The sequence below is a fragment of the Rana temporaria genome, chromosome 4, assembly GCF_905171775.1.
Source record: "Rana temporaria chromosome 4, aRanTem1.1, whole genome shotgun sequence".
NCBI lineage: Eukaryota > Metazoa > Chordata > Amphibia > Anura > Ranidae > Rana > Rana temporaria.
The window spans coordinates 335937410-335955292 of record NC_053492.1 but is presented as its reverse complement, the minus strand read 5'-3'; the positions used below and the strand labels follow the sequence as shown (position 1 = coordinate 335955292).

At 50.5% G+C, this 17883-nt stretch overlaps 2 protein-coding genes across 3 annotated transcripts in view; one reads left to right on the top strand and one right to left on the bottom strand.

The window, feature by feature from the left end:
- The window catches only part of NLRC4 (NLR family CARD domain containing 4), an 806697-nt gene that overhangs the window by 684622 nt on the left and 104192 nt on the right, over positions 1-17883 (top strand). The window lies entirely within an intron of this gene.
- LOC120937481 lies at positions 9021-15170 on the bottom strand. Of its 2 annotated transcripts, XM_040350745.1 has the most exons (3): positions 14391-14994; positions 10127-10769; positions 9021-9366 (listed from the first exon to the last, which is right to left on the bottom strand). In XM_040350745.1, the coding sequence occupies exons 1-2, from the start codon at positions 14890-14892 to the stop codon at positions 10174-10176; spliced, it is 1098 nt and encodes a 365-aa protein (XP_040206679.1). In that variant the 5' UTR covers positions 14893-14994; the 3' UTR covers positions 9021-9366; positions 10127-10173. The 2 variants fall into 2 exon arrangements, with proteins under 2 accessions (XP_040206679.1, XP_040206680.1); XM_040350746.1 differs by lacking the exon at positions 9021-9366 and having other exon boundaries at positions 9781-10769; positions 14391-15170.

Below are 17883 nucleotides of genomic sequence, written 5' to 3'. Positions count from 1 at the left end.
AAAAGGGTCCGAGACTTTTTTTCAGGCGACAGGCGTTGCGCGTCTATGAGATGTGAACCATCTCCATAGACGGCAATGGGAATTCTCCCCTCAAGCGACAGAAGCGTCCCGCGTCGGGCGTTTTGTCGCTTAGGTGTGAATGGGGCCTAAGCTACTTGGTGTGTACTGCACGGTTGCTCTGTAGTTTTCACCTAAAGCTACTTGGTGTGTACTGCCCGTGTGCTCTGTAGTTTGCACCTAAAGCTACTGCCCGTGTCCTCTGTAGTTTGCACCTAAAGCTACTTGGTGTGTACTGCACGTGTGCTCTGTAGTTTGCACCTAAAGCTACTTGGTGTGTACTGCACGTGTGCTCTGTAGTTTGCACCTAAAGCTACTTGGTGTGTACTGCCCATGTGCTCTGTAGTTTGCACCTAAAGCTACTGCCCCTGTCCTCTGTAGGTTGCACCTAAAGCTACTTGGTGTGTACTGCACGTGTGCTCTATAGTTTGCACCTAAAGCAGCATGGTGTGTACTGCACGTGTGCTCTGTAGTTTGCACCTAAAGATACTTGGTGTGTACTGCATATGTGCTCTGTAGTTTGCACCTAAAGCTACTTGGTGTGTACTGCCCGTGTGCTCTGTAGTTTGCACCTAAAGCTACTTGGTGTGTACTGCACGGTTGCTCTGTAGTTTGCACCTAAAGCTACTTGGTGTGTACTGCCCGTGTGCTCTGTAGCTTGCACCTAAAGCTACTGTCTGTGTCCTCTGTAGTTTGCACCTAAAGCTACTTGGTGTGTACTGCACGTGTGCTCTCTAGTTTGCACCTAAAGCAACATGGTGTGTACTGCACGTGTGCTCTGTAGCTTGCACCTAAAGCTACTTGCTGTGTACTGCATGTGTGCTCTGTAGTTTGCACCTAAAGCTACTACCCGTGTCCTCCGTAGTTTTCACCTAAAGCTACTTGGTGTGTACTGCACGTGTGCTCTGTAGTTTGCACCTAAAGCTACTTGGTGTGTACTGAACGTGTGCTCTGTAGTTTGCACCTAAAGCTACTTGGTGTGTACTGCCCGTGTGCTCTGTAGTTTGCACCTAAAGCTACTTGGTGTGTACTGCCCGTGTGCTCTGTAGTTTGCACCTAAAACTACTGCCCGTGTCCTTTGTAGTTTGCACCTAAAGCTACTTGGTGTGCACTGCACGGTTGCTCTGTAGTTTGCACCTAAAGCTACTTGGTTTGTACTGTCTGTATGCTCTGTAGTTTGCACCTAAAGCTACTGCCCATGTCCTCTGCAGTTTGCACCTAAAGCTACTTGGTGTGTACTGCACGTGTGCTCTGTAGTTTGCACCTAAAGCTACTGCCATGTCCTCTGTAGTTTGCACCTAAAGCTACTTGGTGTGTACTGCTCGGTTGCTCTGTAGTTTTCACCTAAAGCTACTTGGTGTGTACTGCCCGTGTGCTCTGTAGTTTGCACCTAAAGCTACTTGGTGTGTACTGCACGTGTGCTCTGTAGTTTGCACCTAAAGCTACTTGGTGTGTACTGCACGTGTGCTCTGTAGTTTGCACCTAAAGCTACTTGGTGTGTACTGAACGTGTGCTCTGTAGTTTGCACCTAAAGCTACTTGGTGTGTACTGCCCGTGTGCTCTGTAGATTGCACCTAAAGCTACTTGGTGTGTACTGCCCGTGTGCTCTGTAGTTTTCACCTAAAGCTACTTGGTGTGTACTGCATGTGTGCTCTGTAGTTTGCACCTAAAGCTACTTGGTGTGTACTGCACAGTTGCTCTGTAGTTTGCACCTAAAGATACTTGGTGTGTACTGCCCGTGTGCTCTGTAGTTTGCACCTAAAGATACTTGGTGTGTACTGCACGGTTGCTCTGTAGTTTGCACCTAACGCTACTGCCCGTGTCCTCTGTAGTTTGCACCTAAAGCAACATGGTGTGTACTGCATGTGTGCTCTGTAGTTTGCACCTAAAGCTACTTGGTGTGTACTGCACGTGTGCTCTGTAGTTTGCACCTAAAGCTACTTGGTGTGTACTGCACGAGTGCTCTCTAGTTTGCACCTAAAGCAACATGGTGTGTACTGCACGTTTGCTCTGTAGTTTGCACCTAAAGCTACTTGGTGTGTACTGCACGTGTGCTCTGTAGTTTGCACCTAAAGCTACTTGGTGTGTACTGCCCGTGTGCTCTGTAGTTTGCACCTAAAGCTACTTGGTGTGTACTGCACAGTTGCTCTGTAGTTTGCACCTAAAGCTACTTGGTGTGTACTGCACGGTTGCTCTGTAGTTTGCACCTAAAGCTACTTGGTGTGTACTGCCCATGTGCTCTGTAGTTTGCACCTAAAGCTACTGCCCGTGTCCTCTGTAGTTTGGACCTAAAGCTACTTGGTGTGTACTGCACGTGTGCTCTATAGTTTGCACCTAAAGCAGCATGGTGTGTACTGCACGTGTGCTCTGTAGTTTTCACCAAAGATACTTGGTGTGTACTGCATGTGTGCTCTGTAGTTTGCACCTAAAGATACTTGGTGTGTACTGCCCGTGTGCTCTGTAGTTTGCACCTAAAGCTACTTGGTGTGTACTGCACAGTTGCTCTGTAGTTTGCACCTAAAGCTACTTGGTGTGTACTGCCCGTGTGCTCTGTAGTTTGCACCTAAAGCTACTTGGTGTGTACTGCACGGTTGCTCTGTAGTTTGCACCTAAAGCTACTTGGTGTGTACTGCCCCTGTGCTCTGTAGCTTGCACCTAAAGCTACTGTCTGTGTCCTCTGTAGTTTGCACCTAAAGCTACTTGGTGTGTACTGCACGTGTGCTCTGTAGCTTGCACCTAAAGCTACTTGGTGTGTACTGCATGTGTGCTCTGTAGTTTGCATCTAAAGATACTTGGTGTGTACTGCCCGTGTGCTCTGTAGTTTGCACCTAAAGCTACTGCCCGTGTCCTTTGTAGTTTGTACCTAAAGCTACTTGGTGTGTACTGCCCGTGTGCTCTGTAGTTTGCACCTAAAGCTACTTGGTGTGTACTGCACGTGTGCTCTGTAGTTTGCACCTAAAGCTACTTGGTGTGTAGTGTGTACTGCCCGTATGCTCTGTAGTTTGCACCTAAAGCTACTTGGTGTGTACTGTCCGTGTGCTCTGTAGTTTGCACCTAAAGCTACTTGGTGTGTACTGCCCGTATGCTCTGTAGTTTGTGTAACGGAATGACCCGTGACACCCAAAGACTTTGTGAGGATGGGGGATACTCCTATGTCAGCGTCACTGATAACTCTTGGGTCTGAGTCCACTCTGTGCCCTTTGGGCATGGAGTGGCAAGTGAATCGTAATTCATGGATTACATGAGATTTGACATCACGGACAGTTCATATTGCAGGATCTTGAGAGACTACAAGATGTTGGTTAATTGTGACCCCAACCAGTCAATATTCTATGACTCATTTCTATGATTAGTCTAGTGACATGCTAATTGCATCAGGGCTTTGAGGACATTCCATTGTCCTTGTGTAAAGGTGTTGTAACGGACAGGTGTTAATCCCAGGTCTGCTCCCAGAACTCTAATTATGCATACTAAAGACTGCTTATGTGTGATAACCCTGTCTACAATCTATTGATGCTCAGAGGTGTCAAGAGGTATGCGGAGACGGAGTGGGTGAAGGCTTTTGTTGTTAGTAATTGAGGAATGTTTAGTAATTAGCCTTAGTGTGTGATTGGGGGGGGGGACAGTTTGATTGTTCCTGTAAATTCTGTGACCTGTTGTACTATATAAAAAGACTGAGAGAAATCATTAAAGTATCATTACATTTGGAACAAGTACAGAGCTGCGTGTCTCGTCTTGATTCTGGGAAAATGGGATGCCTGCTGGTCTGTCTGTGTGTCAGATGAGCTGTTGTCGTGGATGGAAGGTCGTAAACGGTGGTGACCGTTACAGTTTGCACCTAAAGCTACTTGGTGTGTACTGCCCGTGTGCTCTGTAGTTTGCACCTAAAGCTACTTGTTGTGTACTGCACAGTTGCTCTGTAGTTTGCACCTAAAGCTACTTGGTGTGTACTGCCCGTGTGCTCTGTAGTTTGCACCTAAAGCTACTTGGTGTGTACTGCCCGTGTGCTCTCTAGTTTGCACCTAAAGCAACATGGTGTGTACTGCATGTGTGCTCTGTAGTTTGCATCTAAAGATACTTGGTGTGTACTGCCCGTGTGCTCTGTAGTTTGCACCTAAAGCTACTGCCCGTGTCCTTTGTAGTTTGCACCTAAAGCTACTTTGTGTGCACTGCACGGTTGCTCTGTAGTTTGCACCTAAAGCTACTTGGTGTGTACTGCACGGTTGCTCTGTAGTTTTCACCTAAAGCTACTTGGTGTGTACTGCATGTGTGCTCTGTAGTTTGCACCTAAAGATACTTGGTGTGTACTGCCCGTGTGCTCTGTAGTTTGCACCTAAAGCTACTGCCCGTGTCCTCTGTAGTTTGCACCTAAAGCTACTGCCCGTGTCCTCTGTAGTTTGCACCTAAAGATACATGGTGTGTATGCGACGAGCCAGAACCGCAGGGGAACACGTGAGGTGCACGGTGGGCCGATAAGAGACAGCAATAATACAGTTCATCGGTTTACTCACGGTTAGCAGAAAGCCTCCCTGGGCCGGTCGCACAGTGAAAGGGAAGACAGCACGAAATCCTCCGGGGCACGCTCTGCGATAGGGAAACGCCAGCCGAGATGGTGGTTGAGGTGCCCGTGATGACAGGGGTGTTTAGAGTGCTTGTGGCGGCTGGGTCCCTTGATGATATTTGTCGTGACGCCAGTACCGTTAATGGTGGTACAACCAGTTGTAGTAGCAATGTTGAAGAATGAGGTAGACAGTGGTAGAATACAACTCACAACTTTTACTGTGTCTGGTTTTGGTTGCAGTACAAACATCCAGTAGAATACAGTCTCTGGGTAAATAGAGGAATTCTGCTGATCCACTGCTAATAGGCTTTAGTAGGCCTGGACTCAGGCTGTGGTTCAGTATAATGCTTACTTGTGTCTGGTCCCTTTTGAATCCAGTGACATGGGTGAGGTTGCCGGAGGCTAATAAATCCTTCACCTTTATACTCAAAGGTCTTTGCTGCCGATTAGTGGCTTTTATCCTTTGATTTTAGCAGTTTAAATGTGTCCCTTCTCTGGACTGACCTTCTCTCACCTTCACATTCTCCTTTCCCTCTGCACACTGCTTCCTGTACTGAACAACTGACCACAGATAAGCCTGAGCTGGGATAGATATCCCAGAGTGGTGCTATCCCCATCTTGTGGTGGGAAGTATGAAGCACACCTGACCAGCCTATGAACAGGGATACCACAGGTATACAATGCAAAATGACATGCAATATAGCAATGACAAAGAAGTAATACTTTTGCAGATCCCACATGTCCTGAGTGGGACGCTGCATACCCCCATGGTAAAACGTGTGTCGACCTCGGCACACTTTTGACTCGATGTTGTGTCTTCCTGTAAGATATAAGAGAAAGGGAAGAGCATGCATGCATAGGAAATGACAATATAACCCCATTCTTGTACTTCTTGTATCTGCAAGTAAAATGGGTTAGGCAAACATATCTCAGGCAACAACGAAATGTGACAAAAGGTGACAAAAAGGGGTGTAGTTTTTCCTCTGAAGACTGGTATGTATGGCAAAACCAGAATAGTCCACGATGAGATGGAAAAAGAAAAGAAAACAAAAATAACATCTCAGGAGGCTCACAGGGTATGAGTCCGTTCCCTGGGCACAGGAAAATGTCAACAGATGAATATCACGGAGGCTCAGGTACGTGAAAGTCTATCTCCGGGTGCAGGCTTGAACGTTGCAAAACAGTAGGTATGTAGTCCTTTTGAAAAGTCCTTTACAGGAAATAAACATAATATCCCAAGTAAGTCTTCTTCTCCCTCTGGAACTTCAGACGACGTAAGGATGCACTCAACGATGAGATGACAGGGTTGGTAGTCGACTTCTCGGCTGCTGGTGCAGGTAATCCTCCAAACGGACAGGTGGTCGTCCTCTTGTAGTTCTGTCAGATCTTCTTAGCGGCTGAGTTTCTACAGGCCTTGTTTACAGGGAACTTGGTGTCTCTTGAGCTGTAGTAGACACTTCTTGAGATAGCTCCTCTGGTTGAAGTGCGGTTGTATTGGTCTTGGCAGGCACTAAGATATTGAGCCATGGTGTAAGGAACCATTGTAAAGGATCAGAGTCTAATAATGCTTTTCCAAAAGACTGTAGTGGATTCTCTGAATCAGATGGTTTTGTAGGCTCTGGTTCTATGGATTGTGTTTCCTCTTGGACAGCTTCTTCTTGAAGAGTTTCTTCTTGAGTACTTTCCTTGAGACATAACTTAAGGCGATTTTGCATGAATGGGTGGCACCAAACTTTCCCGCTCTTGCGGGGGTGTCACTAACCTATCCACAGTGATGGCGCAGGAATTTTTGGACAAGAAGGTCTCTGGCAGCCATTTTAAGTGAATGGAAATAGTCAATTCAAATACTGCATGCAGTTTTGTTAACACACAAATGTCTGATTTTCTCACTTTGGATGCTGCGATTTTTATGCTGATAACTGGGATAACGCTTCCATGCAACTTTTAAACAGTTTAAACAGTTCTGTGGCCCCACACAGCATGCAATAAGTAAATAGTCTCTCAATAAAGCAAAGGGGCTTATTCTGATGCGACAGTCTTTTAGATAAGGCGCAGGGGTAATGATCCTGTTCGTGACGCCAATTTTTTTATGCGACGAGCCAGAACCGCAGGGGAACACGTGAGGTGCACGGTGGGCCGATGAGAGACAGCAATAATACAGTTCATCGGTTTACTCACGGTTAGCAGAAAGCCTCCCTGGGCCGGTCGCACAGTGAAAGGGAAGACAGCACGAAATCCTCCGGGGCACGCTCTGCGATAGGGAAACGCCAGCCGAGATGGTGGTTGAGGTGCCCGTGATGACAGGGGTGTTTAGAGTGCTTGTGGCGGCTGGGTCCCTTGATGATATTTGTCGTGACGCCAGTACCGTTAATGGTGGTACAACCAGTTGTAGTAGCAATGTTGAAGAATGAGGTAGACAGTGGTAGAATACAACTCACAACTTTTACTGTGTCTGGTTTTGGTTGCAGTACAAACATCCAGTAGAATACAGTCTCTGGGTAAATAGAGGAATTCTGCTGATCCACTGCTAATAGGCTTTAGTAGGCCTGGACTCAGGCTGTGGTTCAGTATAATGCTTACTTGTGTCTGGTCCCTTTTGAATCCAGTGACATGGGTGAGGTTGCCGGAGGCTAATAAATCCTTCACCTTTATACTCAAAGGTCTTTGCTGCCGATTAGTGGCTTTTATCCTTTGATTTTAGCAGTTTAAATGTGTCCCTTCTCTGGACTGACTTCCTCTCACCTTCACATTCTCCTTTCCCTCTGCACACTGCTTCCTGTACTGAACAACTGACCACAGATAAGCCTGAGCTGGGATAGATATCCCAGAGTGGTGCTATCCCCATCTTGTGGTGGGAAGTATGAAGCACACCTGACCAGCCTATGAACAGGGATACCACAGGTATACAATGCAAAATGACATGCAATATAGCAATGACAAAGAAGTAATACTTTTGCAGATCCCACATGTCCTGAGTGGGACGCTGCATGTACTGCACGTGTGCTCTGTAGTTTGCACCTAAAGCTACTTGGTGTGTACTGCATGTGTGCTCTGTAGTTTGCATCTAAAGCTACTTGGTGTGTACTGCACGTGTGCTCTGTAGTTTGCACCTAAAGCTACTTGGGGTGTACTGCCTGTATGCTCTGTAGTTTGCACCTAAAGCTACTTGGTGTGTACTGCCCGTGTGCTCTGTAGTTTGCACCTAAATCTACTTGGTGTGTACTGCACAGTTGCTCTGTAGTTTGCACCTAAAGCTACTTGGTGTGTACTGCCCGTGTGCTCTGTAGTTTGCACCTAAAGCTACTTGGTGTGTACTGCCCGTGTGCTCTGTAGTTTGCACCTAAAGCTACTTGGTGTGTACTGCACAGTTGCTCTGTAGTTTGCACCTAAAGCTATTTGGTATGTCCTGCTGTGTGCTCTGTAGTTTGCACCTAAACCTACTTGGTGTGTACTGCACGGTTGCTCTGTAGTTTGCACCTAAAGCTACTTGGTGTGTACTGCCCGTGTGCTCTGTAGTTTGCACCTAAAGCTACTGCCCGTGTGCTCTGTAGTTTGCACCTAAAGCTACTTGGTGTGTACTGCACGTGTGCTCTGTAGTTTGCACCTAAAGCTACTTGGTGTGTACTGCCCGTATGCTCTGTAGTTTGCACCTAAAGCTACTTGGTGTGTACTGCCCGTGTGCTCTGTAGTTTGCATCTAAAGATACTTGGTGTGTACTGCCCGTGTGCTCTGTAGTTTGCACCTAAAGCTACTGCCCGTGTGCTTTGTAGTTTGCACCTAAAGCTACTTGGTGTGTACTGCCCGTATGCTCTGTAGTTTGCACCTAAAGCTACTTGGAGTGTACTGCCCGTGTGCTTTGTAGTTTGCACCTAAAGATACTTGGTGTGTACTGCCCGTGTGCTCTGTAGTTTGCACCTAAAGCTACTTGGTGTGTACTGCACGTGTGCTCTTTAGTTTGCACCTAAAGCAACATGGGGCCAGATTCACAAAGAGATACGACGGTGTATCTACAGATACACCATCGTATCTCTGACTTACACTGGTCCTATCTATGCGCCTGATTCATAGAATCAGATACGCATAGATAGGACTAAGATCTAACAGTGTTACACTGTGTTACACTGTCGGATCTTTTTTTCAATTTAAAAATGGCGCCAGGGGTGTTCCCGCTGATTTATGATAAATAATATGTAAATCAGCGAGATACGCAAATTCACGAACGTACGCGGACCCGTCGCAGTGTTCTTACGTCGTTTCCGTAGCGGTTTTCCCGTCGTATACTTGACTAGGGCAGCCGGATAACTTACCGCACCAACCAATACAAGCATATACCCCTTAACATTAAACCTTTCCCAATAATCACACTGACACCTGCTGGATTTAAAATGGCCTGGTAAGGCCTTTATTAACAAATACAAAAACTGTATATATATATATATATACACCATCATATACATATATATATCACCCAACTTTAAATATTTAACCTATTCCTCAATTGTTAAACCTTTTAACCATACCTTGGTTGTCAGTCCCCCTGACAACCCCTGATCACTCTTTTGGGCCTGTGGTACCCTCTTAGCTAACGACATGTCCCCAGTCGCGACTACCGACTCGAAGACCTAGCTGACCACAGACCCACCCACTTCTCCCCTGGTGGTCCAGACTGACACCAGACCACCAAGGCAGACACCATCCCTGTAACTATGCCCCCCCACCGTTTTTACCTAACCACCGTCTATTTCTACCAAACGGCAGGGGAACCCACCGCCATCCTGTACTGTCAAAACCACCTAACTCCTATAATTAGGGCGGGAGGGTGGGACTTCTCTCCTTGCTTCTTCCCCCGGACTGATGCTGCCCCTCCTCCAGCATCACCTAGCTCACTGAACTCTCCTCCCCCTCTCCTCACCTCCTCCAATAGTTAATTTCTAGGATCCTATTAACCACCCCCTCTAACTTTAACCCTTTCTACACCTAAGTTCCCTACACCCTGTCATGCTGTCCTCCGCCTCCATTGCATTGCAGCTACGAACTTGTCTTGACTAGGGCAGCCGGATAACTTACCGCACCAACCAATACAAGCATATACCCCTTAACATTAAACCTTTCCCAATAATCACACTGACACCTGCTGGATTTAAAATGGCCTGGTAAGGCCTTTATTAACAAATACAAAAACTGTATATATATATATATATACACCATCATATACATATATATATCACCCAACTTTAAATATTTAACCTATTCCTCAATTGTTAAACCTTTTAACCATACCTTGGTTGTCAGTCCCCCTGACAACCCCTGATCACTCTTTTGGGCCTGTGGTACCCTCTTAGCTAACGACATGTCCCCAGTCGCGACTACCGACTCGAAGACCTAGCTGACCACAGACCCACCCACTTCTCCCCTGGTGGTCCAGACTGACACCAGACCACCAAGGCAGACACCATCCCTGTAACTATGCCCCCCCACCGTTTTTACCTAACCACCGTCTATTTCTACCAAACGGCAGGGGAACCCACCGCCACCGCGGCACAAGTGGGACCACCTCACACTTGGGCCCGCCGCCACACCAGGAAAGCCCTCCTAACGCCCTCCTCCAATCCCAGAGCCCAAAGATCGATCCCGATCGGGTTGAGATGAACCCCGTCCCCCCTCAGGTACCTCCAAGTCTCAACTTCTAAATCTGAATGGCGAACCGCTATCCCACCTTGCTGCACCACAAACCTGCCCACTTCTCTGTTCACCTTTATCCGGGCCTTATCCAAACGCTCCAATGACCTGGCCTCCCTCCAGGCCATGCGAGCCACAATATCTGACCAAACAATGATCAGGTCAGGGAAAGAGGCCCGCAGTCGGCGTATATCCCATTGTATGTCTTTGATCACCTGGCGCATCGGCCGGACGCTCAAATCATTCCCCCCCGCATGTATCACCAAAATGTCCGGGGCCCTGTCTAAGCTAGCCCCCCTGTGAACTTCGGGTAACACCTTCTGCCACATGAGACCCCTAATCCCTATCCATCGTACCCTTCCTTCCTCCCTGGGCACCCCCAGCTGTCTCCCCCCAGGCTTGACATCCGCCCTTCTTGCCCCCCAAAACACAAATGAATGTCCTAGGATCCAAATCAGACAACCTTGGGGATCTGTAAAGACATAAAAGAGAAAAACAATACCCAGCAGGACCAAAAACAAACCCCCCGAAAACATTAACATCAGCATTGTCAACCACCGATACCTCATTGTTTACAACAAATGAGGCCGTACATACAGTTTATATCTATTAGACTCCCATCTGCCAATCCGCTTTACAGAATCTGCAGGCAGGCCTCCCCTTGCCGCTTCCGTTGCTGCCCCTATTCGAAACGAATGCGCCGAATATTCTCCCGGGACTAGACCCCCCTCCTTCAGACATTTCCGGAACACCGCCGTAAACTGGAACCGAGACAAACATTCCCCTTTTTGATGGATGAACAGAGCCTCCCCCCCTTGTGGGCGAACGCCCAAAAACCGCCTTACCACCTCAACCGGGCACGTTAGTGGACAATTCCCCCGGAACAACTCTATTTTTACGCCCCTACCTAGTTGATCCGTCTTCGAACGGCTAAGCCAAATCACCACCGATTCCTCCAGGCACCTAACGTCCTGCATTCGTAGTCCTCCCCCCACCACCTTGGAGGGGGAAACTAATTCCCCCACCCTGAACGCCCCAAAAAAGGCCAGAACGAAAACAGCCCGAAAAAGTATCTGCTCATAAAGCGATGCGCAAACCTTTTCCAAATTCCCCAATACCGTACCCAGGACCGCGAACGACACCGGACGCCTGGAATCCCGTGTAGTACTGCCCTTCCTGTATCCCTTTAACACCCTGCGCACCACAAAGGATTTTGTAAAATCCCTGAGGCCCGCCATCTGAAATAAAAAAGCCAATGCCGCCATCTTTTTGCTAATGGCGCCACCCGAGGTTCCCCTCTCGTAATTGCAGCACACAAAGTATAAGACCAACGACTGCAGGTCTTCTGGATCTTCCGACCCTCCTACCTCCTCCCTCAGTGCGGACCATTCCTGCCACACCTTAGAGTAAGCTCGCCACGTTCCCTCGCTGATCGACTGCCGAATCAATCCTGCGGCGACTCCAGTGCAATGTCCCACAACTTCTGAGGACAGGGTTCCCCCTGCCCCTCTGCCCCTGGCGCCAGGATCCGGAATTCCGCCCACTGGAAACGAGATAAAGCATCCGCCAATCTGTTATCCACCCCAGGAATGTGCACAGCATATATCAAGGCATTCACATTGAGACACTTAAGTACCAAGTACCGCAGTAACCTAATCACCGGGGGCGAGGATGCCGATATGCTGTTGATCGCCCACACCACCCCCATGTTGTCGCAATTGAAGCGCACCTTTTTATTCCTGAAGAACTCCCCCCACAATTCCATCGCCACCACTATGGGGAACAACTCCAGCAGCACCAGGTTCCGGAGGAACCCTGCTGCCCTCCAAGACTCCGGCCAGGGCTCCGCACTCCACCGTCCGTTGAAATAGGCCCCATAGCCCACTGACCCCGCCGCATCGGTAAATAGAGCCAGGTCGGCGTTGCTGACCGGCCCCGTCTGCCACATCGAACGACCATTGAAAGAGTCCAGGAACGTTCCCCAAACCCTCAGATCGTCTCTCAGTTCATTGGTCAGGCGCACAAAATGGTTTGGCACCCGGACCCCTGCCGTGGCCCCTGAAAGCCTTCGGCTGAAAATGCGTCCCATGGGAATAATCCGACACGCGAAATTTAACTTCCCCAACAAGGATTGGAGCTCCTTCAATCGAATCTTCCGCTTCACCCGGGCCTCACTGACCTCCCTCCTCAAAGCCAACACCTTATCCTCTGGTAGCCTACATTCCATCGCCACCGAGTCAATGGTGATCCCCAAGAACACCAGCTCAGACGCAGGGCCCTCCGTTTTGTCGGGGGCCAAGGGGATCCCAAAACGGTCCGCCAAATACTGTACCGTACCCAACAGAACCCCGCAACAGCGGGAGTCCGGGGGTCCTATGCACAGGAAGTCATCCAAATAGTGGATGACGGAATTCACCCCCGCCACTTCCCTGACCGCCCATTCAAAGAACGAGCTAAACGTCTCAAACAAAGCGCACGATATGGAACAACCCATCGGCAGGCAACGATCAACAAAATACTCCCCCTGCCAGTGGCACCCCAGCAAACGCAAACTAGTGGGGTGCACCGGTAACAGCCTGAAGGCGGACTCCACATCCGTCTTTGCCATCAAAGCCCCTTTCCCGTACTTTCTAACCCAAGACACCGCCGCATCAAATGATGTATAGGTAACCGCACAACTCTGCGGATCAATACCATCGTTGACCGACCCCCCTTTTGGGTGCGACAGATGATGTATCATCCGAAATTGACCCACTTCCTTCTTCGGAACTACGCCCAACGGGGACACCACCAAACCCCCCACAGGTGGTTCCCGAAACGGGCCGGCCATCCGGCCGAGCGCCACCTCCTTGGCCAGCTTAGCCGACACCACCCCCGGATGTCGCAGAGCTGACCGCAAATTGTCCGCCACCGGAGGGACCTCCGCCAACGAACTCGGAATCACGAAACCCTCCCCGAACCCCTGCTCTAGCAAACGCGCCGCCGCCCTGTCCGGATACTTACTTAGAAAAGGCAGCATCCTTTCCAGTCTCACCGGCGTCATTCCCTTTTCCAGCGCCATCTCCGGCCCGCTTCCCCTGTTTGAAACACCTATTGAACGCGTGCGACCCACCACACCCTGAGCACTCGTGCTTGAAGCGGCATGATCCTCCAAAACGACAGGTTCCGTCGTTGAACTGCCAGCACACCCCTTTCTTTTTGAGGGCCGGCGATCCCGCGGAGGAAGCGCCGCCGGCCCCCCCAGGAAAGGACTGGCCCGCCGCCCTGGTCGAGGTCATCAACCTCATCCACAGGCTAATGTCCTTATGGTCCCAGCGGATGGAGGGACGCACCGCCCTGCGCTGACGAAACTGTTCGTCATACCTCAACCACGCCAGACCCCCGTACACCCTATGCGCTTCGTGAATGGCATCAAGGTAACAGAATAGGGCCGTGCATTTCTCGGGGGCCTTTTCCCCGATCACGCTAGCCATAATCGCAAACGCCTGTAGCCAATTCGTAAACGTCCGCGGAATGAGCCTATACCGACGTTTTTCTTCCTCATCCTTTTTGCTCTCGTCCGGCTTCACCCGGTCGAGGTGAAATTTTTCCAACGGGAGCAGGGAAAATATTTCCACAAACTCGTCCTTCTGAATTTTCTCCCTCACCTCTGGCTTAAGATGGGCACCCAACGGCCCTTCAAAGCAAATGTAAATTTCCCCCCTAGCCGCGTCATCCAGCCGCACCTTGTCCCCGTCCTTGTCCTTGTCTTTGTCCTTGCGTTCCGCCGCCGTTCCCACGCCGTCCTTGTCCGTCTGTGTCCCTGCCACGCCTGTCCCTGGATTCGCCGGCACCGGGGGAGGGACAACTACCGCTGTCAGCGCCTGAACGGCGGGGGCAGGAACCGGGAGGGGGGGTACTGGCACCGGGGGGACCCAAGGACCCAGCGGGCTCGCAACCTGAGGAGCACCCCCATCTAGCCTACGTAACAATTCCCGTAAGGCATCCCACACACCCCCCTCCCCTGAGGGACTAAGCACCGCCACCCCCCCACTAATGTCCTGCGCACTAACCCCACCCCTACCCCCCGCAACCACATTAGATGTAGTCTTACCGGTTCGGCGCGGCCGTGAAGGTCCTCCAGCCGACAGGTTCCCATAACGTCCATCCTCCGCGGGGTCCTCCGGCAGCTCCCCCTCTTCACTGCTGCTGGAACCGGTCGCCGCCTGCCCGTGTGGTCGTTGACGAACCTCCTCACTCCTTCCCCGACCTCTGGACACAGCTGGCGTTGTGACAGGTATGGGAGCCACCACCCCCCGAGGGCTCTCGTCTCCATCGCTGCTGAACTCTTCAATCAGATCATCCCTCAGCACTGCGGCTGCAGCCTGAGCACCACTGCCCCTCCGGTCAACCCTCCCAGACTCCGAACGGTGCCTGGAGGCGGGACCTCCCGACTGACGTGACTGGCCTGGTGTCGCTCCATCTGCATCCCTGAACGCATCCCCACCGCGTGCGAGGCCGCCGCCTGTGGACCGAGCTAGGCCGGCGCCTGTCTGAGGGTCCTTCCCACGCCGGGCCGCCCCCCCGACCGGAACATCGCCACCGGGGACAGCCATGTGAATCTGGGCCTGCACCAACACAGGGGAGGTAGGCCTGGGCACCCGAGAGGCTCCCCCGCGCTGCGCGCTTCCCGCCCCCCCGCCCCCCGCCCGTGCAGTGGCAGACTGAGATTGTTTGGCGGGGGGGCCCGACGGGGGCCTACTGGGACTCCGCACCCGACGCTGTGACCTGGGGGTATTATCTGGGCTAAAGCGCTCCGGCGGTATCGACCGCCTCGCGCGCGTTGAAGCAGGCCTAGACCCGACCGGGGCCTGCTGCACCCCCCGCAGAGTGGCGGTGATCAGGCTTTGCAGCCAGTCCGCGCCGTGGACCTCCGCAACAGCTTGAAGCTGCGCTAACAACCCGGCTACCTCTGACATTTTTCTTCCCTTCCTTGCCTTTCCCACAGATGACCCAGAGCGCTGACCCGACACACAGACAGGCTGCAGGACTTCTCTCCTTGCTTCTTCCCCCGGACTGATGCTGCCCCTCCTCCAGCATCACCTAGCTCACTGAACTCTCCTCCCCCTCTCCTCACCTCCTCCAATAGTTAATTTCTAGGATCCTATTAACCACCCCCTCTAACTTTAACCCTTTCTACACCTAAGTTCCCTACACCCTGTCATGCTGTCCTCCGCCTCCATTGCATTGCAGCTACGAACTTGTCTTACCCCTGTTTTTAGCAGGCGCAGCCAATGTTAAGTTTAGCTGGCGTTCCCGCGTCGAATTTGAATTTTCCAACGTCGTTTGCGTACGCGGATTCACGAACACGCGCGTCGCAAGTCCCGCTCACGTCGAAACCACTGACGTCCTAGTGACGTCAGTGGGAGCAATGCACGCCGGGAAATTCCCCGGACGGCGCATGCGCATTTAAATCGGCGCGGGAACGCGCCTGATTTAAATAGTACACTCCCCTAGCCGCGTAATTTTAATTCCGCCGGGGGATTTAGGATCCGCCGTCGCAAGTTTGGAGGTAAGTGGTTTGTGAATTAGCCACTTGCCTCCTAAACTTGCGGGAGCGGATCTTAATTCACGTAGATCGAGCGGATCTATAGATCCGCTGAGCTACGTGAATCTGGCCCATGGTGTGTACTGCACGTGTGCACTGTAGTTTGCACCTAAAGCTACTTGGTGTGCACTGCACGGTTGCTCTGTAGTTTGCACCTAAAGCTACTTGGTGTGTACTGCACAGTTGCTCTGTAGTTTTCACCTAAAGCTACTTGGAGTGTACTGCCCGTGTGCTCTGTAGTTTGCACCTAAAGCTACTTGGAGTGTACTGCACGTGTGCTCTCTAGTTTGCACCTAAAGCTACTTGGTGTGTACTGCCCGTATGCTCTGTAGTTTGCACCTAAAGCTACTTGGTGTGTACTGCCCGTGTGCTCTGTAGTTTGCACCTAAAGCTACTTGGTGTGTACTGCACGGTTGCTCTGTAGTTTGCACCTAAAGCTACTTGGTGTGTACTGCCCGTGTGATCTGTAGTTTGCACCTAAAGCTACTGCCCGTGTCCTCTGTAGTTTGCACCTAAAGCTACTTGGTGTGTACTGCACGTGTGCTCTCTAGTTTGCACCTAAAGCAACATGGTGTGTACTGCACGTGTGCTCTGTAGTTTTTTGCACCTAAAGCTACTTGGCGTGTACTGCATGTGTGCTCTGTAGTTTGCATCTAAAGATACTTGGTGTGTACTGCCCGTGTGCTCTGTAGTTTGCACCTAAAGCTACTGCCCGTGTCCTTTGTAGTTTGCACCTAAAGCTACTTGGTGTGCACTGCACGGTTGCTCTGTAGTTTGCACCTAAAGCTACTTGGTGTGTACTGCACGGTTGCTCTGTAGTTTTCACCTAAAGCTACTTGGTGTGTACTGCCCGTGTGCTCTGTAGTTTGCACCTAAAGCTACTTGGTGTGTACTGCACGTGTGCTCTGTAGTTTGCACCTAAAGCTACTGCCCGTGTCCTTTGTAGTTTGCACCTAAAGCTACTTGGTGTGTACTGCACGTGTGCTCTGTAGTTTGCACCTAAAGCTACTTGGCGTGTACTGCATGTGTGCTCTGTAGTTTGCATCTAAAGATACTTGGTGTGTACTGCACGTGTGCTCTGTAGTTTGCACCTAAAGCTACTTGGGGTGTACTGCCCGTATGCTCTGTAGTTTGCACCTAAAGCTACTTGGTGTGTACTGCCCGTGTGCTCTGTAGTTTGCACCTAAAGCTACTTGGTGTGTACTGCACAGTTGCTCTGTAGTTTGCACCTAAAGCTACTTGGTGTGTACTGCACAGTTGCTCTGTAGTTTGCACCTAAAGCTACTTGGTGTGTACTGCCCGTGTGCTCTGTAGTTTGCACCTAAAGCTACTGCCCGTGTCCTCTGTAGTTTGCACCTAAAGCTACTTGGTGTGTACTGCACGTGTGCTCTCTAGTTTGCACCTAAAGCAACATGGTGTGTACTGCACGTGTGCTCTGTAGTTTGCACCTAAAGCTACTTGGTGTGTACTGCATGTGTGCTCTGTAGTTTGCATCTAAAGATACTTGGTGTGTACTGCCCGTGTGCTCTGTAGTTTGCACCTAAAGCTACTGCCCGTGTTCTTTGTAGTTTGCACCTAAAGCTACTTGGTGTGTACTGCCTGTGTGCTCTGTAGTTTGCCCCTAAAGCTACTTGGTGTGTACTGCACGGTTGCTCTGTAGTTTTCACCTAAAGCTACTTGGTGTGTACTGCCCGTGTGCTCTGTAGTTTGCACCTAAAGCTACTTGGTGTGTACTGCACGTGTGCTCTGTAGTTTGCACCTAAAGCTACTTGGTGTGTACTGCACGTGTGCTCTGTAGTTTGCACCTAAAGCTACTTGGGGTGTACTGCCCGTATGCTCTGTAGTTTGCACCTAAAGCTACTTGGTGTGTACTGCCCGTGTGCTCTGTAGTTTGCACCTAAAGCTACTTGGTGTGCACTGCACGGTTGCTCTGTAGTTTGCACCTAAAGCTACTTGGTGTGTACTGCACAGTTGCTCTGTAGTTTTCACCTAAAGCTAC

What these genes read in the sequence shown, in the direction of transcription:
- LOC120937481 (XM_040350746.1), bottom strand. Translation starts at nt 14,892, where the DNA reads ATGGCTGTCCCCGGTGGCGATGTTCCGGTCGGGGGGGCGGCCCGGCGT. An exon ending in TTCACGGCCGCGCCGAACCG is followed by an intron (nt 10,770 to 14,390) that starts GTAAGACTACAT and finishes ATGTCTTTACAG; the next exon opens with ATCCCCAAGGTTGTCTGATT.